This window comes from Cajanus cajan, chromosome 4 (assembly GCF_000230855.2).
Source record: "Cajanus cajan strain Asha chromosome 4, NIPB_CcT2T_4, whole genome shotgun sequence".
Taxonomy (NCBI): Eukaryota; Viridiplantae; Streptophyta; class Magnoliopsida; order Fabales; family Fabaceae; genus Cajanus; species Cajanus cajan.
The window spans coordinates 76,796,638-76,824,575 of NC_138520.1; the positions used below are offsets into that span (position 1 = coordinate 76,796,638).

At 31.4% G+C, this 27,938-nt stretch overlaps 2 protein-coding genes across 14 annotated transcripts; both read left to right on the forward strand.

The window, feature by feature from the left end:
• The first annotated feature begins 3,532 nt into the window (after window positions 1–3,532).
• Window positions 3,533–10,093, forward strand: PERK8 (Protein kinase superfamily protein). Its single transcript, XM_020351919.3, has 8 exons — window positions 3,533–5,298; window positions 5,874–6,284; window positions 7,657–7,743; window positions 8,055–8,125; window positions 8,238–8,314; window positions 8,505–8,652; window positions 9,382–9,543; window positions 9,662–10,093. Exons 1-8 carry the CDS (start codon window positions 4,296–4,298, stop codon window positions 9,902–9,904), a joined length of 2,202 nt encoding a protein of 733 aa, XP_020207508.1. The 5' UTR covers window positions 3,533–4,295; the 3' UTR covers window positions 9,905–10,093.
• A 1,451-nt stretch (window positions 10,094–11,544) lies between these two features.
• Window positions 11,545–27,216, forward strand: LOC109792756 (putative disease resistance protein At4g27220). Of its 13 annotated transcripts, none has more exons than XM_083073120.1 (8): window positions 11,545–11,584; window positions 11,847–11,914; window positions 13,001–13,067; window positions 13,419–13,678; window positions 20,865–20,936; window positions 23,725–23,802; window positions 24,302–24,382; window positions 24,553–27,216. In XM_083073120.1, exons 4-8 carry the CDS (start codon window positions 13,429–13,431, stop codon window positions 27,105–27,107), a joined length of 3,036 nt encoding a protein of 1,011 aa, XP_082929246.1. In that variant the 5' UTR covers window positions 11,545–11,584; window positions 11,847–11,914; window positions 13,001–13,067; window positions 13,419–13,428; the 3' UTR covers window positions 27,108–27,216. The 13 variants fall into 13 exon arrangements, with proteins under 13 accessions (XP_082929246.1, XP_082929247.1, XP_082929244.1 ...); XM_083073121.1 differs by lacking the exon at window positions 11,545–11,584 and adding an exon at window positions 11,646–11,664; XM_083073118.1 differs by lacking the exon at window positions 11,545–11,584 and having other exon boundaries at window positions 11,688–12,016.
• Window positions 27,217–27,938: the final 722 nt, after the last annotated feature.

Below are 27,938 nucleotides of genomic sequence, written 5' to 3' on the forward strand. Positions count from 1 at the left end.
GGTTTTATATATATGTTTTCTGATATATCTTCTTTATCATTTTTGGATTATTCTTATTTATAAGACTTGTTAGTTTTATTATTTCAATTATTATTAAAAAAAAACTTGTTATATCCTTGGTTATTAACAAGTTTCATATTAGAAAATAAATCTTTATTCGTAATTGAGTAAAGATTGATAATAATGTAGAACAATCTTAAAGACTTATAGTGTTGGATATAAAAAAATTATGTTGGAGAAATTTATGTTGGGTTTTTCATGTGAAATGCCTAATTGGATTACGAGTGTGCGAGTGTACTCCTTTTGAGCAGCGACAAGCACATGTAGGAGTTTTGTTACGGTTCAAATTTAGAAAAAATTGAAGGACGACGTAAACGTTGGAGTGTAGATAAAGTAGTGTCAAGTTCCAGTAGATACAGAGTGGAAGTGTTTGTGTGCTACCATGTAAACGAAGAAACATGTTTCTCTCTTCCATCCGCATTGTTGCTGGAGCAATGGCTTAGTGAAGTGAGAAAAAAATGTTTTATATTTTTTAGCATTTGGGAAGAAGTTGGGTTTTTGTACCCCACATATAATAAAATCTACCTGCAGTAATGAATTAGAGGAGGAGGACAACGAGGCAGCACACTTTGTAGAAGATTTATTTTTGGAGGATCACTTGATGCACCAACAAGTTGTATAAGTATCCCAATCTATATGCCTACAAGCCTGACATTAATCAAGATTTTGTGCATGCTAAGTTAAAGTTAGAGGAGGTTTGGGGGCCTTGTGCCTTCATGATCATGTTAATGCATGGCTGCAATTAATGCATCAATGCATATTTTTAGAAAAAATGTCACAGGTATGTCTTTATTCAATTTTATGTGTGTTTAATATTGAAAGATGCCATGAGGGACCTATGTTGAAAGACTTATATTTATGTGTTGAGTTAAAACTCTTTAAGGAGAATTAAAAATTTGTATGAATATGTGGAAGTCATAAGTTAATTATGAGGAAAAAAAAAAGGAGGTATGGTGATGAAGAGGTGAAAAAAGTAATTACAAAATATTATATAAAAAATGATGTGGGTAATTAATTATTGAGATTCTCTCTATTGTGAGAAGAATTAATTTTTAGTAAATTAAATAATCGGTTCTCATGAATGTTATGTTTGGATAATGTGATTAGGAAATGATCAAAAATAATTTTTAGAGGTATGGAAATTATTTTTTGAAGTATACGTATGTGATGATGTTAGAATGAAAATTTACTATTTAGTTTATGAATTTATTTTGTGGATTTTAATATTGTTAGAAAAGTTATTGATTTTTATAAGTGTATTTTTTATGTTCCCGATTGTTTTAAATAAGTTATTAATATTTAAGGTTTTTAATCATGGAAGCTTTTGTGGAGATTTAATAAGCAATATTATTCATCTTATAATGATAAAATTTTCTTAAAAAGATATGAAAGTTTTAGGATTTTAAAATCAAGTGAATGACAAGTAAGTTTATATTTAATTTTTTGATACATAATTTTTAGACTAAACTAGACTTTCAATTATGGTGAACCTTTTAAGTTGAGATGTGATATGTATAAACAAAAAAAGTTGAGGTCATACTATGATATGTATATTATTATGATTTAAGAATTTTGATGTAAATTTTGCTAGTGACTATGATTCTTGTAAAGAACGAGAGATTTTTTTTTTCTCTATAGGCTTGTTATAAGATTTGAGATAAAAGGAGGACTTGATAAAAGTATTTATAAGTTGTATACTTTTGTTGACTTCTTGATGGAGTAATTTATAGTTTTGATTATGAGACAATACCTCTATCGCTTTCTTGAGATGTGAAGTTCTCTAAGTTAACTTTTGAAAATATTAGTCATTTATAATTTGAGATGCTGGAAATTGTGTGAACTGTTAGAAAATTTTCAATTATTTTTATTTGATTACAGTTTCAATGTGTAGTTCTTCATATTACAAAATTTTACATACCATGAGATGTGTGAGAGATACCATGAATTAAGAAAAATACAATGATAATTATAATTGGATCTTTGATCAAATCGAGACAAAATCCACTTGTGATTGTGTCACTACACTTAATTGTAGTATATGATAACTTTGAGATCGACCAAATAAATAATTATTAAGTTAAAGTTTATTGCTCTTGAGATGACTAATTATGAGGCTAAACTAGTTGAAAAATCTCTCGGTAAATATTCCTTTGTGAATATAAGATAGAGATCAATAATGTGATTATAAAGCAATCATTTAATTAAAAATATTAAAAATTATTTATTATGTGAAGTCAATATTGAATTTGACCGGTCCTATGACTTAAACCAATAAAGAAGATATTGTTATATTAAACATTAAGGAGAATGAGACTTTGTTAAGCCACTTGAAATAAATAAGTGATGGTAATCCAACCTTTGTGATTGAAGATCTCATGAATAAGATTCATATGGGTAAAAACAAGTCACCTGTCAGTTTTGCTAATACTAAATTGATTTTAATCAATTTTAATACATTTCTAGTCTCTTCTTAGGATGTGAGAAATTGTTAAAACTTGCATTAATGAGAGGATAATTTTCTAAAATTTTTTTCTTTAATCATTATGAAATATGTAAAGAATTGTTGATATTTAAGTGATATTTTTAAAAAAGATAAATATGTTTATTTGATTATAGTTTAGAAAATTATTTGAAACTATTTTAGTAACTTATTAAAATTGTTTTTAATTAATTTTGTTACATTAACTTGATATTTTCGACAAATCTAATCTTATCTTTTTAACTTTGTCATATAAAAAGTTATTACCTTATCTTTTTACTAATTGACTTACACATCAAGTGAATAAATTCTTAAAGTTTTATTACATGTCTTATGTTATTAACATTTATGATTATACAAGTTTCATATTAAAAGGTGAATTTTTATTTGTAATTGATTGTGAAGATGGATAATAATGTACAGTAATTTGATCCCACAAATACATTATTGGAGAGACAAATTTTTTTATGTATAATTAAATCACAACCAAAAATTGATTTCATAATCAATCTAATTGAAAACTTGTAGAAATACCTAGTGAGTTAAATACCTTAATTACGATAGTATTAAAAAAATATTTCTTAACCATTGTACTTTATCTTCATAAATCAAACTTATTAACAATAAGAAATATTTAATATAAATATTTATAATTAAATTTTAATATTTTAAAATAAATTATTAATAAATAAAGAAATACATTATATTATAATATAAATTATTTAATAAATATAAAATATCATTTATATTTTACTGTAAAAAATTATATAATTTATATATTTAAAATATAATTTATATATTTAAATATAATATTTATTCATATATAATAAATATTTAGTATGTTTATTAGTGATATTAAAGTACTGATTAAAAATAAAACCACAAAGCGATAAAATATTAGGAAGTATTCTCGTCCCTCCAATTCAAAAAAAAAAAAAAAAGTAAAAGACAAAATAAAGCATATGGTTTAATGATTGTTTGTCCCAATTTTCAATTGGCATACCACCTTTTCCCATTACCAGTGCATGTGAGTGAAGGACTGAAATAGAGAGTGTGTGTGTGTGTGTGTGAACTGTGAAACAGAGCAAAGTCGTCTCCACGTTCTCCTTTGCACATATTGTGGGGTGTGCTGTGTCTGTGTGTGCCACTATTGTCATATTCCGCAAAATCTGCTTTTTTCTCTTCACTTCTCAACTTTCCATTCTTTTCCACAATTCAAAGACCCTCCTTTCAGATATTGCTCAAGCTTTCTTTTTTACTTCATGGGTGAGTTTCGGAGATCTGGGTATGCTGCATTTGGACCTTGACTTTGGCTTCTCTAGTAACAAATCTGGGTCATAATGCTTGAAGATGCTCCTTGATTTGCAAAAAGGTTTTGTTTTATGAGCTGCGTTTCTTTTCCCCACTGAATTTGCTTTTTGTCAGGTGTTGTACCCTACAAAAGTACTAGCTTTCTCGAAAGTAGTTTGTGGGTATTGACTTTTGCTCTTTGCCCAAGCTCTTTTTAGAAATTGGGTCTAGGTGGTTGTGTTGCTTTTTTGTCTCTCAAGTAATTTGAGCATTGCCTGTGGAAGGGTTGATCTGAAATCTTTAGTTGATGCTTGCTTGATCTAGAGTATTGTGATGAGCTTCATTCTGCGGAAACGATTGGAAATTTGAGTGTTAGTGAATTTAGAAAGTAACAATCAAAGTAGTGGGGTGATGAAAGTGATTTACTAGTACATTTTGTTCTTGAGGGAAGATTTGTGCAGCAGTGATGGCTTCAACCATCCTTTCCCCAAATGCTTCTCCTGTTGCAGTGCCTCCAGCACTTGGTGGTGTTTTATCATCACCACCTCCTTCTTCATCTTCTCCAACAAATTCTTCCACTCCACCATCACCTCCCAATTCTCCTCAGCCTAATCAAACATCCAATTCCCCTGCTCCATCATCTCCACCTCCTTCTCCTCCTCAGGCAGTGCCTGTAACCCCTCCCCCTTCCCCATCACTCTCTCCTCCACCACCATCCACTACACCACCACCATCTTTGCCCCCTCCTTCACCACCTGATTCTCCACCACCATTGCCACCAGCATCTCCAACTCCACCAGTTTCAACGTCTCCCCCCTCACCACCAGCCATCACTGCCCCTCCTCCAGCTGAGACACCACCTTCCACTCCGAATTTGTCTCCACCAGCCGGTTCCCCTCCTCCTCAATTGCCTCCCACAACAATTCCACCACCCTCTAGACCCATTTCGCAGTCTCCTCCTCCAGCCAATGTTCCAAGGCCACCATCCACCACTCCCCCTCCACAGAAGGAGAATCCACCCAAAAGTAGTCCTTCACCTCCTTCACATGCATCCCCTCCATCAGTTTCTCAATCTCCTCCTAAACCTCCTTCCTCTGATGTTCCCCCTCCATCCACATTGCCATTAACTCCTCCTTCATTCCCTTCAACTCCGAATTCTTTACCTGATCCACCAACTAATGAAACCACGGCAGGGGGTCCAACCGTGTCACTGCCCTCTCTTCCAACTGAGAAACCTACTGCTAGACCAACTAATGATGGTACTAACAATATGGCTACAAACAACGCACCTTCACATTCAGGAGGGTTGAGTACTGGAGGATCTGTGGCTATTGGAATTGTAGTTGGTTTTGTTATCCTTAGTCTTCTTGTTATGGCTGTGTGGTTTGTACAGAAGAAAACGAAGAAGGATAAAGGATCTAGAGGTGGTTATGCTGCTCCTTCTCCATTTACCTCATCCCATAATTCAGGTATGCTATACCTTGGAATATACAATCTTGTTGGTTCTTGCATTTTGTTTGTTGTTAACCTTGAACTACACAGCCTAGAACTGGTATAACAGTCATTTTTATCTTGCATTTTGTTATCCTGTTCCATTTTTGCTTTGTTGTCAGTTTAAATCAAATCAATGTGGTTGCCAATCTCTTTATTTCTCATTAATAATATTCCTTTGTTGAACCCTAAACTTGGTTGCGAGGCACTAGAATTGGGTTAGTGATGCCAGATTTGTGTTTTATAGGTTTAAACCCCCACGCTGCCCTTGTAACACCTCACCAAAAAATCTATTTTGTGCTCATGGTGGCAACTTCGGTTTCTACATTATTTGTGACAAATTTTAGCTGAGTAAGATAATTAAGCTGGATAATTCTTGTTACTTTGTTAGACTCCAGTTTGAAAAAAATTTTTGGAATGTTGGTTGCATTATGTTAAAATGGTATGGCACTACACAATTGGCATTTGTTTATGGTAACTATTAATTCAGCTACAATTTTTTGTGTTAATGGATACTAGAATAATTATTTTAAACATTGGTATTCTCTTTTAGGTACCTTATTCTTGAGGCCACAGTCTCCTGCCAACTTTGTAGGTAGCGGATCTGGTAGTGATTTTGTGTATTCGCCGTCAGAGCCGGGTGGTGTAAGTAGTTCAAGATCATGGTTCACATATGAAGAACTTATCCAAGCTACAGATGGGTTTTCAGCACAAAATTTGTTGGGAGAAGGTGGATTTGGTTGTGTCTATAAAGGTTTGCTCATAGATGGAAGAGAAGTTGCTGTGAAACAGCTCAAAGTTGGTGGTGGACAAGGGGAACGTGAATTCAGGGCAGAAGTGGAGATTATTAGCCGTGTACACCATCGTCATCTAGTTTCGTTGGTTGGTTACTGTATATCTGAGCATCAGAGATTGCTTGTATATGACTATGTTCCCAACAATACTCTTCATTACCATCTCCATGGTAAGATACATATCTCTGATTAAATAACTTTAATAAACATAAATAGTTACTTCATCACAAATTTACAACACCAAAAGCTGTGAAACACTAACAATGACAGAGGGACGTGCCAATTTCTAAAAGGAGAATGAGTTTTTGACACCCATTTTTCGAGAGGTGCGTAGAAATTTAGGTGTGAAGAAATTAGAGTTGTTTCTAAAAGTTGTAGGACATAGACATCACATACACATAATTCAAAATTGAAGAAAAAAAGGTTCTTAATCATAATATTATATATTAGCTTCAACATTTACAACATCTTGATATATGTCTTACGTACAAATATTAGCTATTTTGTAAGCCCCTACCTGAAAACTTGGAGCATCATTTCTGTTGACATTTTTTAAAATATTCCCTAAATGAACCCGTCCATGTAGATCTAGCCATGTACAAATAACGTGTTTAGTCAATAATTTACTAGATTGATATCAGCACCTGTGCCTTATATTTAATTTTTATTTTTGAATATTTCTTAAAAGTTTAAAACAGACTTATGTTTATTTTCTTTTAAATGTCCATGTCATGTGTATGCTGTATCACACCATGCTAGAGCCAAAAAAAAAAGAAAAAAATAATGGACACATCCATGCTTGTGTTGGATACATGTAGTTAGTGTGTTGTCATACAAAGGTTGACTCAAACACGTGCCCGACATGTACATGGCACCAAAATGGTGTTTCCATGCTTTATACAGTTGATTTGTTTGATATATTCTTTTGATAAACCATGAAAGAAGTATGAGGGCGGGCCCAAGCAATAAGGCCAGTGAAGCCCTTGCTTTAGATCCTCTTAAATTTTTTTATTTATTAATATTTATATAATTTTTTCCTATAACTCAAAAATCACTTTTTATATTTTTAAAAGTTCACTCTAAAAGGTCATCTTTAAACGATATATGCAAATATAATTGTTTTTTTTTCAAGACTCATATCTAAAACGTTTTTTTTATCAAAAGATATTATTATTAATTTTAAAAAAGTCTTATTTTAAGATTTGTTTTAGGCCTTAACAATATGTTGGGCCAGCCTTGGAAGTATCATTTAAAGTTCATTTATTGGCTTGTTGATGAATGATTTGAACACTTCTTTTTATGTTATTTTAATATTTTAGTGAAATTAAAGAATATTAAAAAATGATGGATTTATCAGTATGCACTATGGTAGTAGAAAAGAAATACAGAATTTATTGTTTTTCCATGAATTGATTATCATCACCATCGTTGCACTTGAATATACAATTCGTGCTGTTATAAACCCATGTTTTAGGTTTAAGGACTTTATTGTTTACCTAAACCTTGATCTAAAACTTGACCAGTAAATTTAAAATTTCGCAGGTGAAAATAGACCAGTTCTGGATTGGTCTACTAGAGCCAAGGTTGCTGCTGGTGCAGCTCGTGGAATAGCTTACCTGCATGAAGACTGTAAGTTTCTTCTTTTCCATATTATTCTCATGTGTATAATTATAAACTGAAGACACTGTGTTTCCATGGTACTACATGTTCTTTTTATGCTTGGAGTTGGAGACATTCTTTAAAGTACATATTTTTCTTTAAACTTAGTGCACCAAGTTCTTTAGAAATTTTGCAACCACAATAAAGATGCTAACATCAGACATGGTTGCATTATTGTTGATTGTACATTCACAATTACCTATGTTTTTACACTATCATTTTTGGATTTTATAGCATATTATACTGTTTATCTTCTTATTTCTTTTTAATTAATTTATCAGGCCATCCACGCATTATTCATCGAGATATCAAGTCATCAAACATCTTGCTTGATCTTAACTATGAAGCTCGAGTAAGCTACTTTTATAATCTGTACCTCTGATGCACTGACAATCTGGCATCTTCCATTATTTTTTTGATTGTGACTTCAATTGTTGTTTCTTTTGGTATGATTTGGTCATCAGGTTTCGGACTTTGGGCTTGCAAAATTGGCATTAGATTCAAATACACATGTAACTACACGTGTAATGGGAACCTTTGGGTAGGTTACATCTTAGATATATTGTATCTTGTATGGAAATTATCTATTGATCTTTGATCTGTTGTGCCTTCACTGCCTTGTTGTAGGCCCTTTTTTGACTTGTGAAGCTATTTTGGATATTGATAATACTCAAGTATGAGCTGTTCCTATTCCATGTATACCTAAAGGGAATGATGATTTGAATTGGCAGGTACATGGCACCAGAATATGCAACAAGTGGGAAACTGACTGAAAAGTCTGATGTATATTCCTTTGGGGTTGTGCTTTTGGAGCTAATTACAGGTCGGAAGCCTGTAGATGCATCTCAACCAATCGGTGATGAGAGCTTGGTTGAATGGGTGAGTCACGTATTTCCCTCAACATTGCTTTCCTTATTGAGTATTATTTATAGGATTTTTAGTTTACTCAAGGGTACCTTCATGTATTGTAAAACAACAAAATCTTGTTTTCACCATTTAAAAATTCTGAAAACCTGAAACTAAATAAAAACTAACATTTTTACAATTATCAGTGAAAACAGAGAATTGAAAATGTAAACTGAGCAAACCAATCACCAAGGTTTTTTCCTTGTTTTCTTTTGGCAGTGAGATTAGAGATAACCTGGAAATGGAAACTGGATTATGGAAGTGATTTAAAATTATTATTTATATGACATACATGAAGAAAAGTAGGTTCGTAGGTTTTTTAGTTTACAGAAGGGTTCCTATCTTTATTATTTGACATGGCTTCATAGGTTCAGATATTGTCAAACAAAAAAAAATCTTGCTATCATCATCTAAAATTTCTGAAAACAGGAAACAAAATGAAAACAAAATAACATTTTTGCAATCAGTGAAAACAGAGAATTGAAAAAACAAATACAGCTATCCAAAGATAGATAACCAAAGTGCTTGAATCAAGGAAGATCACACTTTTCCTATTCTGGATAGAATTCTATACCGTCTATATTTTTTAACCAAAATTTCTAATGCTGAAGGAAGATTATAATGAAAAAGAAACATAGTAAGGGAATGGAATGGATTAGCAAGCAGTTCCACATTTTAATTTAGTAACAAACTTGTTTCCAGGCCCGGCCTCTGTTGACGGAAGCACTTGACAATGAAGATTTTGAAATTTTGGTGGATCCAAGACTGGGAAAGAACTATGATAGAAATGAAATGTTTCGGATGATCGAAGCTGCTGCAGCCTGTGTACGCCACTCCTCGGTGAAGAGGCCACGTATGAGTCAGGTAATTTTATTCTCTTGAATTAGACATGCTGCATGCCATGCCATGCCATGCAGTGCAGAAGATATATATTAGTTGTGATTTTGAAGATACTTATTAACTGTGCATGCTTGCTTGCCAGGTGGTGAGAGCTTTAGATTCCTTAGATGAGTTTACGGATCTCAACAATGGCATGAAACCAGGGCAGAGTTCGGTTTTCGATTCTGCACAGCAATCTGCACAAATCAGAATGTTTAGAAGGATGGCTTTTGGGAGCCAAGATAGTTCATCTTTCTTCAATGAGTCTCAGAGTAGCTGGAGGAGTAGAGACAATGACTCAACAACTAAATTCTCACAGAATAAATCAGGGTCTTGGAACGTTTGAGTTAGATGACTCACTTGCCAATGCATTTCCTTTGCTGTAAATCTCATTTTCCTAACATATTTTGCTTTCTATGCTTTATATTCTTTGTAAATTAGGTTATTCGTTACATAACGCAATGTATTTATACCATCTGAGTTGACCGGCTGATCTGAATTCAACATTGCCCTTAAAATCACACTTTATTCTGAATATGCCTCTAGTTGTCTTCTTTTCCCCCAAGCACAAGGACTATATAATCACGTTACAAGAATGTTCTACATTTGAAGAAGAATTGTTTGGTTGCGCTCGGGTGAGTTTCTCTTGAAAAAGTTAGCCACTATAGTGGTGAATGATAAAGAAAAATTCCAACTATATAACTTAATAATAAATTAATATAATGTGATACAAATGCACAAGTATTAGCAATATACTTTTTGTAACATTTTCTTTTTAACACTTTAATATGCATTCAAATTTATTGAATATTACAAATTTTTAATGAGTTTTGCATCTTATTCGGGGCATGAAAAAATGTGAGTCTTATAAATACTTGAAAAAAAATACTCTTAATGGAAAAGATAAAAACTTACATAAATAAAAATGGGGATATGGTCAAAATTTACTCCCAAAATTCGAAGATGGAAATATGGTACAGATTTTATAGTATCCAATATCCATCATGTTATTTTACATATTTATTTATATTTTTTTTTTGTTCTTTTTTGGTTTGGATGAGGCGTGTCATGTCTCGAACCTGAGATCCATGAGTGATGTAGCAAATAAACAAACCATTGCACCAGGTTATAGACAGACATTTTATATATATATAATTAATTGTAAAAAATATTATATTATTATGTAAATTCTTAACTAAAAATTTTAAATTATAATATTTTAGTTATTCTATTAAAGTTGTTGTATTTTAATTTTTAGTTATTATATTAGTTAGTTTAATTTTTAGTCTAATCATATTTTAGTTTCTTTAGATATTATTAGACCAAAATAGAATTTAAACTTGATAGATAAATGATTATACAATATCCTATGATAATAAGATTAATAAATAATAGGCTTAAATATGTTTTTAGTCCCTCAAATTTAAGACAAATATGATTTTGGTCCCTTAAATTTAAAACTATTGTTTTTAGTCCCTATAATTTTCAAAAATCTTATTTTAGTCCCTTAGGTCACTAATAACATATTTAAAAGTGACTAATTAATACAGTTATGCAACATCAACCGGATTTAATGTGATATTTTCACTGATAGGGATACTATTAGGTAGATTTTATGCAATAATGTTTGATAAATTTCTTAAAAAATTTTGAATATAAGGACTAAAATAAGATTTTTTGAAATTATAGGGACTTAAAATAATAATTTTAAATTTGAGGGACAAAAACAGAATTATTCTAATTTTGAAGAACTAAAAACATATTTATATATATATATATATATATATATATGTGTAATATTTATATTTAATTTTAAATTTTAAAAGTTTTACTTATAAGACAGTAAAGTTATATATTATTTTATCTTTTCATTTTGTACTTTGGATCGGCATTTGTCTTTGACTATTTTATGTTTTCATCTGTAACCAAAAACAAAAAATAAAAAGGTGTAGCGGAGGCAAGTCTCCTTCAATTACGCGTTCGTGTAGGGTACCTTTCTTTATGGCATTTTTCTATCTGCAACGTAGTACGGTCAACACCTTACTTCACACGTTATTATTATCAACTCTCCAATTCCATTAAGCGGGGAGGGTTAACTTGCTTGTAGTATAAATCTTAAATACAATCTTTAAAATTGTATTCTATTTCCAGATATTATTATTTTTTTGCAAGCTTTTTTAAACTTGTACAATCATTTTTTAGTAGAGTCAAGTCTTAAATTCTATTTTTTGGAATTCAATGCTTCCTTCAATTTACTTTACTTTATGAATGTGTATTGCACTTTCCAGGAAATTGTATCTCTCTCTGGAACAGCCAATATAACAGAGTGAATTGAATTGCTATTCCTCAACTTCAGGTTCTCCTCAAATCTCTCTTCTTTCCTCTTTATTTCTGAATCCACTCTTCAATTTTTTAATATTCAAACACAGTTGCTCCACACCTCCATCGCCATCATTCGGTAATTCCTTTTTTTCTTCTTTTATTTTGTAATGAAAATTGCTTGTCATACCTGAGATGAGATTTTCTTTCACTTATTTTTATTTATCCATTTTTTCATTTCATAAAGTAGCTGAAAAATCAAAGTAAATAGTTACTCAGACACTTTTAATTGTTTATATGAAATTTAATCTGATGCACTCCATAGAAATACACTTTTTTTCATTATTGTTTTCTGATTCACTTTAAATAGATTTCATTAACTACATCAAAAAATTAGTATTCATTAAACTCATGAGTGCATTAAATATTAATAATAAAAATCCATAGAAATGTGAAACGGGAGAAGGAACGAGTATTCATTTGCAGGACTACCTTGCCCCGTAGCCATTTGCAGGAACGAGTAGTTTTCAATTCATTAATACTAATAAATATCCATTTGCATTAATAATAAACTTACGAAGGAACTTAACTTAAAAACTATGTAATTTATGAAATAATTAGTTTGCAAACATTAAGTTTTAGTGGTCTTATCCTCCCGCAAACTGTAAGGAAAGATCTGCATTTTGTAGGAAATCAACTTTTGAAGCTTGCTGTCTTACTTTTATGATATTCTTTCTCTGGATTTTTAAGTTTGAGTTCTATTGTTGTAATTGTAATTTTAATGATAAAAATATAAAAATTAAAAAAAAAACGAATCCTTCGTTACTTGAAATTTTGAACCTCAAGTTTTGAGATAATTTTCAGCTCTAGAAAGCTGCAATGTTAAGGAATTTGCTAAATTCTTAGAAGGAACTAATCTTCACGAAAAATATGCATCGGTCTTATTGTCTCTAAGCAACAATATTTAACCCTATGATTCTTTATTCTGAATAGAATACCTATTCCCAAGTTTTGATTGAGGTGAGGTTCTGATCTCGCTAGCAAGTTTTGGAGACCAGATCTATCTACTAATTTCCTCTTTATTTCTCATATCTCTCCAACAATTTTGAAATTTTTTTTTTAGATATTCAAACAGAGTTGCAGCATTAATCAGCAATCACAACCACCAGCTGCTGGGAGGACATTATTTGGTAATCCCAATTTTTTTTCTTTGGTTTTGTAGTGGTTTATGATCATACTTTAGATTTTCATTAGCTTTTTTTTATTTTATTTTACTTTATTTATCAATTTTTTGTTTTTGATATTAGTTGGAAACACGGTAGATTGGAAATCAGAGTTAATGGTGCTGTAAATAGTTACTTGCTTATATTTTTAATAAATAATTCTTTCTACTTTTTAAAGATTTTTTTATTTTAATTTTTATAAAGTTTAACAAATAGACTCATTATACGATTATTAAGTCAAACACAGATACAAGTTCTTCCTATATCATATAATAGGACCATATGATGCATAAATATTTAAATTAATTGTGTGTTTAGGAAATAAATCATGGGTCGGCCGAAAGGTGATTCAAAATACACGAATGAAGTCATCATTATTGAAGAAAACAAGAGGTGGAAGTGTAAGCATTGTAATCGTGAATTTAGAGGAGGTTTTTCAAGAATTAAAGCACATTTAGAGAAAACACCAGGGAAAGGCATTTCTATATGCTCGGTTTATTGTGGCAACGGAGGAACGCAAAACATCATTGCTTCCTCTTCAACGGCTCCACAAGGAGGAGCATTAAATCCATTACAAGGTGAGTAATATGTACTTAACATTTTTTTAGATATGAATTGAAATGATGACTTTTACTTTTTCTACGCTTCTTAAGTTTCTCTAGATACAGATTTGCATTTTGTTTTATCCTATTTAAATGTTGAATATCCTTTAATTGAAAATCATCTTTTTCCTTTACTTAACTTTCATTGTTTAAGTGGAAGAGTAAACTTTAATTTGAAAAATACGACAAAAATATCCTTTGAATATAAAGAGTTATAGTTACGCGATAAAATTAAGATGATAAAATTTACAAAATGTAATTTAAATAATTAATTGAATATAAGTTCAATCATATACTTAGATTTGATCTTATATATAATTTTTTTTTATAGATAATCTCATAATATAATCTATTCAAACTTCTTAAATACATTAAATTAGTTAATAATTTCTATCTTGATAAAATAACTATTCTCTTTCTAATATAACTTATTCAAAATTTAGATAACTTAATATAAAACACAAAAATACTATCACTTCTAATAACATGATTAATATATATATATATATATATATATATATATATATATATATATTAAATTAACATAAACATCAATCACAAAGTATCTAATATATAGAAAAGAAGAAAACACAAGATATCTAAATTAAAAGAATAAATAAGTGTTAAAGTCAATAAGAAAAAAATACAACAACTAAAAATTCAAAATTAATTTTAAATGAAGCAAAAGCAGCTCCATACTCTTATAGTTTTTCCTAGTTGAACCTAATTCTATTTTGGTAACCAAACATACTAATATTTAGTTAAAACATGTTTGAGTTATCATAATCCACTATGGTTTTTGTACCGTCTAGGTAAAAACCCGACAAGTGTACCGTCTAGGTAAAAACCCGACTAGTGTACCGTCTAGGTAAAAATCTGACTAGTGTATCGTCTAGGTAAAAATTCGACTGATCTCTACTCGGTCGATATCCGACTAAGTTACCTCTCGTCTAAGTTTCAGTACAGACCTAATCGGTCATAGCCCGACTTGACCTGCTAAGCTCGATTCCTCTTGCCTACAAGGGAACCACTTGGCGATTACCTTACTGGACCCTCGGTACGGGTCCAGTCGGTCGGAATCCGACCAAGCTCGTTCCCATTAACCCGCACCATCATGATAAGAACGGTTAGGGAAATCCCTTGATTCTCGGGGCCCAAGAAGCCCATGAACGACGTACCATAAAACCCAAAACCCTAAAGTTGAGCAGGCAGATTACACTTTTGAATGCTCTGGCTCTAAGGCACGATCTAGGAAAAAACCCTAATCCACCCTTTGGCCGGAACATTTTGGCGCCCACCGTGGGGCTACGGTGAAACTCTTCCTACGCCCCAAGTCATACAGAAAGACCTACACTTTACCATGGCGAGAGGCGGCAACAACAACAACAACAACAACAACTCACAACCCCCTACCAAGGAGGAGATGATGGCCATGATCAATGGCTTAAGGGAGGACAACGCACGGTCCAGGGAGAGAGAGGAGGCCATTCAGCACGAGAACGAAGAAATCAGGAGGAGAGCGGATGAGCTGCAAGCCAGAATAACGGCCAGTGCCAGGACTATGGAGGAGGACGTCATGCTGGAGGTCCCTAGAGACTTTCGACCATTCTCGGAAGCCATAGAGGCCGAGATGATCCCTAGGGATCATCGGATACCACAGGTCGAACCTTTTGATGGAACGCAAGACCCCAGTCAGCATTTGACGGACTTTCGGGCTCAAATGTTGATTTGTGGAGGGAGCATGGAAGTCCACTACAAGTTGTTCATGGGCACACTCAAGAAGGCGGCGCTCGACTGGTTCAGCGGTCTACCGGATCGGTCAATCACCGACTTTAATATCTTTAGCCGGCTCTTCATGGCGCAGTTCGCCGCTAACAAAAAGAAGCTGTCGATCACGTCAGATTTGTTTGACCTCAAACAACAGTGCGAGGAGTCTCTGAAAGATTTCCTACAGAGGTTCAACGAGGTCGCCTTGAGGATAGCGTCGTTGGACGAGAGGATGGCGGTCATCGCATTTCAAAAAGGTTTGAGGTCTGGAGCCTTCGACATTGCGCTCGAAAGAGCGAACTGTCAAACGATGTCGGAGGTGAGGGCTTTCGCCTTGAGCCACATCAAGACGGAGGAGAATCAGATTATTAAAAGGGTAGCTGAAAGCCGAGAAGCTGGGGTCGTCCCAAGAGATTTTTATTCCATATAAAAATGTGAAAAGGTTTTTTACTGAGAAGGTTTTTAACGAGGCACCACTAACCAATAATTCCAATTTTATTAAATACCATCTCTTTTATCTTTTCATGATCGACAGGTGTGTTATTTAAAGAGCAAACTCGTGATTGTCGGTAAAAGTTCGGCTGGGCGAGTATAAATAACTCGAAGACCAAACTCGTGATTGTCGGCAAAAATCCGACTGGGCGAGTATAAATAACTCGTGATTGTCGGCAAAAGTCTGGTTGGGCGAGTATAAATAACTCAAAGACCAAACTCGTGATTGTCGGCAAAAGTCCAGCTAGGCGAGTATAAATAACTCGAAGACCAAACTCGTGATTGTCGGCAAAAGTCCGGCTGGGCGAGTATAAATAACTCGAAGACCAAACTCGTGATTGTCGGCAAAAATCCGGCTAGGCGAGTATAAATAACTCGAAGACCAAACTCGTGATTGTCGGCAAAAGTCCGGCTGGGCGAGTATAAATAACTCGAAGACCAAACTCGTGATTTCGGCAAAAGTCCGGCTGGGCGAGTATAAATAACTCGAAGACCAAACTCGTGATTGTCGGCAAAAGTCTGACTGGACGAGTATAAATAATTCGAAGATCAAACTCGTGATTGTCGGCAAAAGTCCGACTGGGTGAGTATAAATAATTCGAAGACTAAAACTCATGATTGTCGACACAAATCCGACTGGGCGAATATAAACAACTCGAAGACAAAATGTATGATTTAAATTGATTTTTAACTTGATACATTTTATTCACCGTTGTTAATCGGAATTTTAATGATTCAAGACAGCAAATCGAATTTTGGACGACCCATTCATAGAATTGCGGTTCAATGCTAATTTGATAAATTTTATTCATCTATTTGAATGCTAATCGGATTTTGGTGATCCAGGACAAACAAGTCGGGGTATGGAGGATTCCCATATTTGAATGTTTAGTTCATTATGTGATTCGGCATTTGGATGATTAACTCAAACCAAAGTTCCATTCTTCAACTCTATGTCTGAATCGGAATTCCGGCGATTCATATGGTCAAAAAATATGATTCTAAACGAAATTTTCCACATTAATTATGTTCGGTCAGCATTTGTCCGATCACTTGGTTGAGTTTCATCTACACTTGGGAATTTTTCGTTCATTATTTAAAGTCGACATTTGGCCGACCACCCGGCCAAGTTTTTCATTTAAACTTATTTTGATTTCCTTGAGATGTAATCGGAATTTGGCCGATCCATTATGATTAAAAAACCTTCAAATTGGAACTTATAATCTTTTTGATTCACTGAAGATGGTAATCATTTGGCCGATCCATTATGATTAAAAAGGCTCGAATTTAAACTTAGAAACTTTTGTTTTCTGGGAGATGGAAATCGGAATTTGGCTGATTTTTTATGGTTAAAAAGGTTCAAATTTGAACTTAGAATGATTATATTCTTCCTCTTATGCGAAATTTAGACGAGACCTGATTCGCATATCATTTCGAACTTTCAATAATTTAATTTCCTCTTACTCGACAATTGGGCTGTCGTTTTAAACATTAGAGTAATTTAATTTCTCTTTCTCGGAATTTAGGCGAGACGAGATTCACATATCCTTACAAACTTAGAATAAATTATTATTTTTCTTACTCGGCATTAGGGCGATTACTTTAACTTAGAAAAATTTGTTGCTTTGTTCAAGTCGGTAGCAGGACGATTAGTTACATTAAGGATCAACCTTTATATAGCAAAATTTTGGAAATTTCCAGTCAGTATTTGGACGACTGGTCCCATTGATTTTCAACTTTTAACTTAACAAAAAATTTCCATTTTTCCAGTCGGTATTTGGACGACTGGTCCCATTAAGATTCAACCTTTTAACTTAGAATATTTTCTTATTATCAAATCAGACGGACTTTTACCAACTTGGTCCATGAATTTCGTTTCGAGAATTATTTTCACTTGTTATAGCAATCGGAATTTGGCCGAGTGTACCGTCTAGGTAAAAATTTGACTGACCTCTACTCGGTCGATATCCGACTAAGTTACCAGGCCACAAGCCCTCTCGCCTTATAGGCTCAGGGCTGGAAGGCAAGTGTACCGTCTATTTAAAAATCCGACTGATCTCTACTCGGTCGATATCCGACTAAGTTACCAGGCCACAAGCCCTCTCGCCTTATAGGCTCAGGGCTGGAAGGCAAGTGTACCGTCTAGGTAAAAACTCGACAAGTGTACCGTCTAGGTAAAAACCCGACTAGTGTACCGTCTAGGTAAAAATCTGACTAGTGTACCGTCTAGGTAAAAATCCGACTGATCTCTACTCGGTCGATATCCGACTAAGTTACCTCTCGTCTAAGTTTCAGTACAGACCTAATCGGTCATAGCCCGACTCGACCTGCTAAGCTCGATTCCTCTCGCCTACAAGGGAACCACTTGGCGATTACCTTACTGGACCCTCGGTACGGGTCCAGTCGGTCGGAATCCGACCAAGCTCGTTCCCATTAACACGCACCATCATGATAAGAACGGTTAGGGAAATCCCTTGATTCTCGGGGCCCAAGAAGCCCATGAACGATGTACCATAAAACCCAAAACCCTAAAGTTGAGCAGGCAGATTACACTTTTGAATGCTCTGGCTCTAAGGCACGATCTAGGAAAAAATCCTAGTCTACCCTTTGGCCGGAACAATTTCACTACCAAACCAAATATGTTGTTATGTCTGAGTTAGGTCTGCCAAATCCACGTCAGAGGGGATGGGATGGAATCGAGATGCCTAACTTTTTTTCCTTACAATAAGCTTTATTATAATTATTTTATCGTCTTTTATTTATCATAATTATTTATAAATTAAATATTAATATTTTAAAATAAATTATCATTAAATAAAATATCTTTTATTACAATATAAATGATTTATTATAAATTTAAAATATAATTTATATTTTTTAAAATATCCATTTATATCAATTTTGAAAATACATGCATCATAAATTAAAATACTAGTTATTAATATAAACTTGGTGACATGTTATGATTATATTTGATTAAAAAAAATAGTTAGTTAACTAAAAGTTGAAAAGTCAACTTTTTGTTAAAAGCCTTTTCACTTAATTTTTTGAATTAAAAATAGTTTTCGTATAAGTATAAAATATTTATTAATTTTATTAATTAATTTTTTTAATCATATTATTTATATAAATATTTATCGATGAAGTTAATGGCTAATTCTTGTCATGGAATTTGGCTAGCCACGTTTAATAAGTTATCTTATTTCAGTTATGTTTTCTTTATATATAAAATTCAAATTCAAAACTTTGTTTAAGAGAATCGAATTCAATACTACTCGAACCAACATGGAACCACTCTTTGAAACTTGGTTGATCATCTTTAGTAAAATCTCTCTTTTCAATTTTAATTTTTTTTCCTTTCGCAAGAAAATACTTAAAAATAAAAAGAAAGTATATTTAAGAAAATATGTTTTTGAGTGTTTTTAGTTAATTTTAAACTTATAATTTTTATTTAAAGATCAAATATTTTATTGAAAATTAAAATAAAATAGTGTAATAATCAATCCCTATATATTAAATCCAAATAACAATCTTGAATGATAACGTTTTCAGAGACTATTAATTGGCGAGAATGTTTTTAGAAATTCTTTTATTTATCATATTTATTTATTAATTAAATCATATACATTAAATGAGAATGACTATATTGAATGAGAGGGTTTTTATGGACTATTTTTTGATGCAGTGTTTCTAAGAATTATTTTAATTATTTTATCAAATTTAATTTTTTATTTAAAATTTAAATTTTAATATTTTAAAAATAAAATTATTAATAATTAAATATAATCTTCTGTCATAATATAAATTATGTATTTTAAATAAAATATATATAATTTATATGTTTAAAAATGTCTACTTACACCAATTTTAAATATAATTTCTATATTCAAAATAGTGATTATTTATGTATATAATTTAGACTCAAATATGTTCTTAGTCACTGCAAAATAAGTAAAAATAGGAATCAATTACTATACTATCTACAAACATGGTAAAAATGTAACAAATTAGTGATAAAGAATGAAATTCTTAAGATTACAAAATGAAATTTCATACATTTAATACAGTGATACGTTCAAGCTGTGTGAAAATTGTTTCTTCTAGTCACAGGTTAGAGAAATCATAATAAAAGTTAAACATTACCTCTTTTTGATATAGATACAATTCTGGTTGCTACAAATATGATTTCAATGTGGTGAGGAGATCATGGATGACAACGAAAAGGATGTTGGTGCAAGAGACAGTGTTGGGATAGGCAAGCTTGAGAGGAAAAGGTTGATGTTAGTGGAGGTGAAGGTAGTGGAGGAGAGCATGATGGAGGTGTTGCGACCCCTCAGAAGAAAGTATTGGTGAAGGAAATCATTGTGGAGAGTGAGAAATTGTTAAACGATAAAGAGAGAGAGAGAGAGAAAAGGGAGGAGGATGTAGAGAGAGGCATTGTGGATCAAACACGAAGAGAGAGAGAGAGAGAGAGAGAGAGAGAGAGAGAGAGAGAGAGAGAGAGAGAGAGAGAGAGAGCGAGAGAGAGAGAGAGAGAGAGAGAGAGAGAGAGAGAGAGAGCGAGAGAGAGAGAGAGAGAGAGAGGAGGGGGAGGAAGACGAGGAGTGACATTGTGGAGAGTAAGACTTTTAGGTTTTGTGGCTTTTAGTTGAGGAGAAAGATAAGGAAGATGAGACACAAGCTTTTTCGCTTACATGATAGCGCATAACATTCATTTTAAAGCAATATGTCAACGTATTATAGTATAACTTAATATTTATATTATAAATAGATAGATAGATCATGTTACTATCTTTAAGGCATCATATGGTTACTATTTTACATATTATTTTCTTCATTTTTGTTGAAATTTTAAAATATGACTCAATTTTTTTTTGTTTTATCTATCTCTTATTTGTTGAAGTAAATGAAGGTTTTCGCGAAATGTTGGACCCTGTTGGTGATTCAATTCCCCATCAAATTAATATTTTCGGAGGTACTCATCCTAGTTACCTCTTTATTGTGTTGTTTCCTTTTTTTTCTTCATACATATGTCTTTTGTTATTGATACAACCGAGTTTTATTTTAATTCACCTATATCAGTTTTATTATTTCGAAAAATTAAAATTTCTAAAGTAATTTTTTAAAAAATATGATTTTAGTCCTAATAAAATGAGTGAGTTTTAATTTTCATCCTAGTATTTCTTATTTTTTATCTCTCTAAAATTTTATAAACATTATTTTTGGTTTTCATTAAATGAGTAAATTTTAATTTTAATTCCTGAAAAATATTTTTCTTTAATCTTCATCTCTTTAAAATTTAAAATCAATATTTTTAGTCTCTAATGATAATTTTAAGATATATAAATAACACTTTTTAAGAACTTATAATTTTTTTAAAGGTACCACATATTAATATAATATTACTAACAACAGAAACTAGTATTTGAGATAATAACTTAATTATTATTAACAATATTATACAAAAATTATTTTTTTTTATAAATGTAATTACTTTTCAAAAAATTATATAATATTTTTAAAATTATAATACAACATTATTATTTAGGTTTTATTATTCAAATATTTGTCTTTAAAATTATTTAAATAAAAAATTTTATTTCAATAATTTAGTTAATAATATACTTTTAAAATATTTAGTTATATAAATTTTGAATATACATGCATAAATTAAAACACTAGTTATTAGTATAAACTTGGTGATATATTATGATTATATTTGATAAAAAGTAGTTAGTTAATTAAAAGTTGAAAAGTCAACTTTTTTTGTTAAAAGCCTTTTTATTTAGATTCTTGAATTAAAAATAGTTTTCTTATAAGTATAAAATGTTTATTAATTTTGTTGATAATTAATTTTTTTAATATATTATTAATATGAGATATTTATTAGTCAAGTCAATGATTAATTCTCCTAAGGGAATTTGGGTAGCCATCTTTAATAAGGTGTCTCATCTCAATCATGTTTTTTTCATATATAAAACTTGAACTCAGAACTTTGTTAAAGGAGATTGAATTCAATACTACTCGAACCAACATGGCATCACTCTATTGAAACTTGGTTGATCATCTTTAGAAAAATCTTTCTTTTTGGTTTCAATTTTTTTCCTTTAACAAGAAAATACTTCAAAATAAAAAGAAAGTACATTTGAGGAATTATTTTTTTGAGTGTTTTTAGTTAATTTTGAACTTATAATTTTTGTTTAAAGATCAAATATTTATTAAAAATTAAAATAAATATTGTAATAATCAATCCCTATATATTAAATACAAATGATAATCTTGCATAAGAGCGTTTTTAGATACTATTAATTGACGAAAATATTTCAAGAAATTTTTTTTATTTCTTATCTTATTCAAATTTTATTTATCATATTTATTTATTTATTAAATCTTATACATTAAACGAGAATGACTATATTGAATGAAAGGATTTTTATGGACTATTTTTCGATGGAGCGCTTCTAAGAATTCTTTTATCTAATTTAATTTTTTTATAAATTAAAATAGAATATTTAAAAAAAGTTATTAATAATTAAATATAATCTTTTTGTCATAATATAAATTATGTATTTTAAATAAAAATATAATTTATATGTTTAAAAATGACCACTTACACAAATTTTAAATATAATTTCTATATTCAAAATAGTGATTATATATATATATATATATATATATATATATTTATTTATTTATTTAGACTCAAATATGTTTTTAGTCACTGCAAAATAAATAGGTTTTTATTTTGGTTCCTATAAAAAAATCTTCTTTATTTTTCATCCTCTAAAATTTAGCATTATTGTTTTTAGTCCCAATTATTATATATTCATTTTTAACTACTTATTTATTTATTAAAAAGTTATGTGACTATCTCTAAAATTTGTATATGTCCTTAAAATTAATATTTTTATTTACCTTAAAATCAATGATAGGGATCAAAGATTATGATTTTAGATTTTAGAAGAAAGAAAATCAAATAAAAATATTTTACAGAGATTAAAAGCAAAATTTACTTATTTTACAAGGCTCAAAAATATTTTACAAAGACCAAAATTAATGTTTAAAAATTTTAAAAAGATGAAAGATAAAGAATCTTTTTTACATGGACTAAAATTAAAACTCATCCATTTCACAAGAACAAAAAATAGATTTAAATATATAATTTATTATAAAATATACTTATATATAATAAATATTTAGCATATAAATTATCACCATTGGTTAAACAAATAGTGAAATATTAAAGGTGGTGATAAATGAAAAGTTTTAATAAAATACGAGGATAAACATATAATATTTTGGTCACAACTGGTTATCTATAATATATAATAAAAGAGATTGTCCCATTTGATATACACATTTTTTAAACAATTTTATTCTTAAATTTTTAAATAATAAAATATAATATTAAAAATTAATCATTCTTATAAAGATAATTAAGATTCAAACTCAAAATTTTAAAGTTTGAAAATCAAAGATAATGTCAATTAATCTATTAAATATTAATAATTTTTAAATATTTTTATTAAATAAAATATAAAAACATGAAATATCTCAATTCACTAGTATAATAATAATTCATGTGTGTATGTGCAAATATTGTATGTTCTCTACTATTGATGAACAAATATTTGCTTGATTTCTAGATTTGTTAATTTTCATCTTTGGGATAGTATGTTATTCCTATATTTTGCTTTAATTTTTCCTCGTTGAAGTTTAAAAATGATGAAATTTTTTTTAATGTATCCCATGTTGCAATGAAGTGGCGGAAGGTGATCAGCAAATGATTGACACTTTTGGTAACTATCAAATAAATGTAGAATCAACATATTTACTCGGAGGTTTGCATCCTATTCCTACTTACAGTGTTCTTTTCTTTCTCTTCACACTTGTGCTTTTTGTATTTAGGCGATACAACCTATTTTTTTATTTTTCAGTCATAAATTTCATTATGAGTGTGGGTCTGCGTCAGAGAAGAACTTTCAATTTCATATGAAACTTTTTCCAATCATTACTTTGAGAAATATTTACTGACATACATTTTTACGCATTTTTTAACACATTTTTTTACTTATATTTGAAACCATATATTGTGAATCTCACTTTGCATGTATTTAGTCATCTCACTTATAATTTTGTTATTTTTAATAAATTGTAACTAATAATAATATATTAAAGTAGATAATATTGTATGTATTTTTTCATCTTGAGGTCTGCAGTCAATAAAGTTATTGGTATTATTATTACAATTATTATTTTATTTTACAAATTTTTTTCCTTGATTTTTGTTGAAGTTTAAAAATGATGACTATAATTTATTTATCTCATGTTGCATTGAAGCGACTCAATGGACCCACACAATGAATTTTGATGGTTTAATTAACTACGGAAATAATGCACAATCAATAACTTTACCCGAAGGTACTTATTCGATCTGATCACCAATTCATTACTATGAATTTTAAACAAAGTACATTTTTATTATATTTGTTACTACGGTTAGCCTGATATGAAAAAGTAAATTGATGAGATTTGAGTATATATAATTTTTAATGAAGCAATGACAAAAACAACGCATAGAGGTTTTGTAGCAGGTGAGCGTGGAGTGAGTGGAAGCAGCCATGTTCTCGAACAGTTAAATGAGTTGGTATGCGATCTAACAAGAGAGGAAGAAGACATTAAGGGTCAATTACAATGGTTGGAGTCACGGGGCAAGAAGCCAAAGAGTCAAGTTGACCATTGGTTAAATAAACTACAGGACCTCAAAACAAGAGCTGATCATAGCATGCAGCAGTTAGGATCGATGGAAATACAGGATTTGATTATAGAAAAGGCATGTCATATGAGAAAGAAGCCTCTAGTGGTGTCAAATGAATTTGTTGGCGAGGATTTTGAGGAAAATGTTGACAAGATATGGAAGCTTCTGGGGGATGATGAAGTTTTGATTATTGGCATACACGGAATGGGGGGAGTGGGGAAAACATTCCTAGCAACTTATATGGAGAATGAGATCAAAAGAAAGAAAAGTTTCAAGCATGTCTTCTGGGTCACTGTTTCCCATGATTTCACCATTTTCAAATTGCAACACCGCATTGCAGAAACAATGGGGTTAAAGCTTTACAGAGATGATGAGAGAAGTAGAGCAACAATTTTGGCATCTGAGTTGGAGAAAATAGAAAAATCAGTACTTATTTTGGATGATGTTTGGAAATATATTGATCTAGAGAAGGTGGGAATTCCTCTTAAAATGAATGGCATTAAATTGATTATCACAAGTCGTTTGAAACATGTGTGCCAACAAATGGATTGTTTGCAAAAAGATATGATAACAGTGTATCCTTTAGATGTGATTGATGAGAAAGATTTAGATTGGAAGTTATTTTTGCTAAAATTAGGACACCATGGAATACCTGCAACGCTTTCCCCTAAAGTAGAAGAGGTTGCAAGATCCGTTGTAAAAAAGTGCGATGGTTTACCAGTTGCAATCAGTGTGATGGCTAGAAGCATGAAGGGGCAAGATGGCATTCATTGGTGGAAGCATGCATTGAATAAAGTTGAAAATTTTGAAATGGGAGAAGAGGTGAAAACCGTACTAAAGCGTAGCTATGATAATTTAAATGACAAGGACTTGCAAAAATGCTTCTTATACTGTGCACTATTACCTTATGATAATAAAGGGAATTGGGTTCAAAAGCTTGTTGAGAGGGGACTGTTGAATGGAAAGAGGAGTTTCGAAGAAATGATTTATGAGGGGAATGTCATGGTAGATAAACTCATAAACCATTCTTTGTTGTTGTGGGATGGGTGGGGTCCGAGAATGCATGATCTGGTGAAGAACATGGCATGCGATATAATGAAATACATGGTAAAAATTAATAAAAAATTGAAAAAGATACCTGACATGGGGGAATGGAGAGATGATTTGGAGGCAGTTTCTTTGGTGTGGAACAAAATAGAAGAAATCCAAGAGGGTGCATCGCCTGAATGTCCACGCTTATCCACCTTAATTTTATCTCATAATCCCATCGCTCATATTTCGGACTCTTTTTTTACACGCATGAATGCTCTGACAGTTCTTGATCTATCAAATAATACAAAATTAATATCATTACCGAATTCACTATCAAACCTGAGGTCTCTTATTTCTTTAGTACTTGAAAAATGTCCAAAATTAAAAAATATACCTCCACTGGAGAAGCTACAAGCATTGTCAACATTGGTCATTTCATGTTGTTCCATCGACCAAGTACCGCAAGGCTTGGAAAATCTAATAAATTTGAAATGGCTTGACTTGTCCCAGAATCGTTTAATACCATTACCAGTAGCAGCAGAAGGTGTACTATCCCATTTGACCAATCTGCAACTTTTGGATCTCTGTGGTTGGTCGATTATAAAAGTAGAAGACGCAAAAGAGATGACTATGCTTGAATGTTTTCGAGGAGAGTTTCTGGACCGGGATAACTACAATCATTACGTGCAACAAATCTTGAACAACGGTTATAGACCTAAAACTTATGATATCTATTTTGGAATGCACAACTACTACTTGTACAAAAGGGGAATTTTTCAAGAGTTTAATCTTCGAAGCTTATGGTTTGCAGACTGCACAGAAAAACCCTATTTACTGCCAAGAGACCTTGTGGAGTTGACTGTATGTCACAATTATCAATGGAAATACTTATGTGCTGCTTTGTCGTCTAAGGATCCTCCATCTTTTAAAAATATTTCCATTAAAACATGCACAAAACTGAAGAGATTATTTTGTTTATCTAATGCTTGTTCCGCATGTACTTGTATCCAAACTACCCCTTTTCACATGCTTACTCCTCAGACTCGAACAGAGGTGTTCCGTCATCTCCTGCATTTTAAAATCTCATATTGTGATAAAATAGAGACGTTGCTGACATCAGAGTTAGTGCCATCACTTACAAAGTTGGTGACAATTCAAGTAGAGAACTGTATATCATTGAAGGAGATATTTGCAGGTGGTGGTAGTATTAGACTCCCCAAGTTGACCGCATTAACATTGCGGAATCTACCACAGTTGCAAACAGTGTGCAATGGAGATTTATTTTGTGCATCTCTGGATGCACTCAACCAAGCTGACTGTCCCAATTTAAGGTTGCCTAAAATAAAACTCGTGTGATTCACTCTGCTAATTTGTTATTCCGCTTCTACTTTTACATTCATCATTATTATTGATATATGTGGTAATTGGTTTCAGCAAGAATGTATTTCCCTTTTGGATAAATAAATCTTGTCTTTACAACTGGATGGTTAATTTGGATGGTTAATTTAACTTTATCATTCTTTTTAAATCAAAGATCATAAATAAAGATATTTAAATATTGTTAGATTTAAAAATTAAAGTTTTATTCAATCTTTTCAAAGATTAGTCCATCGTTCATATGTTGAGTATACTTAAATTTGTGCTCTTCTACCATGTGGAACTGGACCTTTTCTTGCCCTGTTCTCAAGGACTTTACCTCTCTAGTTAATAAAATCAACATCATCAACATAGTTGTTTCTTCTTAAGCCTTTACACTTTATTATAACACTCTTCGTTACATAGTACAATCTAATTTTTAATAATAAACATTAATGCAATGCCACGTTGACAATTTAGTTTATTAATTTCACCAGCACTGTGTATGGGCTGACATGTTTATTCCATGACTGAGAGCGTCTATATGCAATCCTATGATATATAAAGTCGTGCCAACCTCAAGACTTCATACTTGAACCAAGTAAACTTGATATTATGACTTACAATCATATTCGTTAGAATTATATTCAGAGGAACTAAGTAGGTAATCAGAATTCCAACTACGTAGTATATAAAATGAAACCCTGCAGTATAACTAGCATTCTTTAATATTAAACGGGTGCAAAAAACATGAAGATCTATTTTTATGGCTATACAACTTCTCATTAAAGTTGTATCATGTTTGATAACATGAGAATGTAAAATTCCATA

Bases quoted from the DNA above. Each gene is read 5' to 3' on its own strand.
- PERK8 (XM_020351919.3), top strand. From the start codon at position 4,296: ATGGCTTCAACCATCCTTTCCCCAAATGCTTCTCCTGTTGCAGTGCCT. The intron at 8,126-8,237 runs GTAAGCTACTTT...TTTGGTCATCAG, and splicing joins ATCTTAACTATGAAGCTCGA to GTTTCGGACTTTGGGCTTGC. The intron at 8,653-9,381 runs GTGAGTCACGTA...ACTTGTTTCCAG, and splicing joins ATGAGAGCTTGGTTGAATGG to GCCCGGCCTCTGTTGACGGA.
- LOC109792756 (XM_083073120.1), top strand. From the start codon at position 13,429: ATGGGTCGGCCGAAAGGTGATTCAAAATACACGAATGAAGTCATCATT. The intron at 20,937-23,724 runs GTACTCATCCTA...GTTGCAATGAAG, and splicing joins TCAAATTAATATTTTCGGAG to TGGCGGAAGGTGATCAGCAA. The intron at 24,383-24,552 runs GTACTTATTCGA...GAGGTTTTGTAG, and splicing joins ATCAATAACTTTACCCGAAG to CAGGTGAGCGTGGAGTGAGT.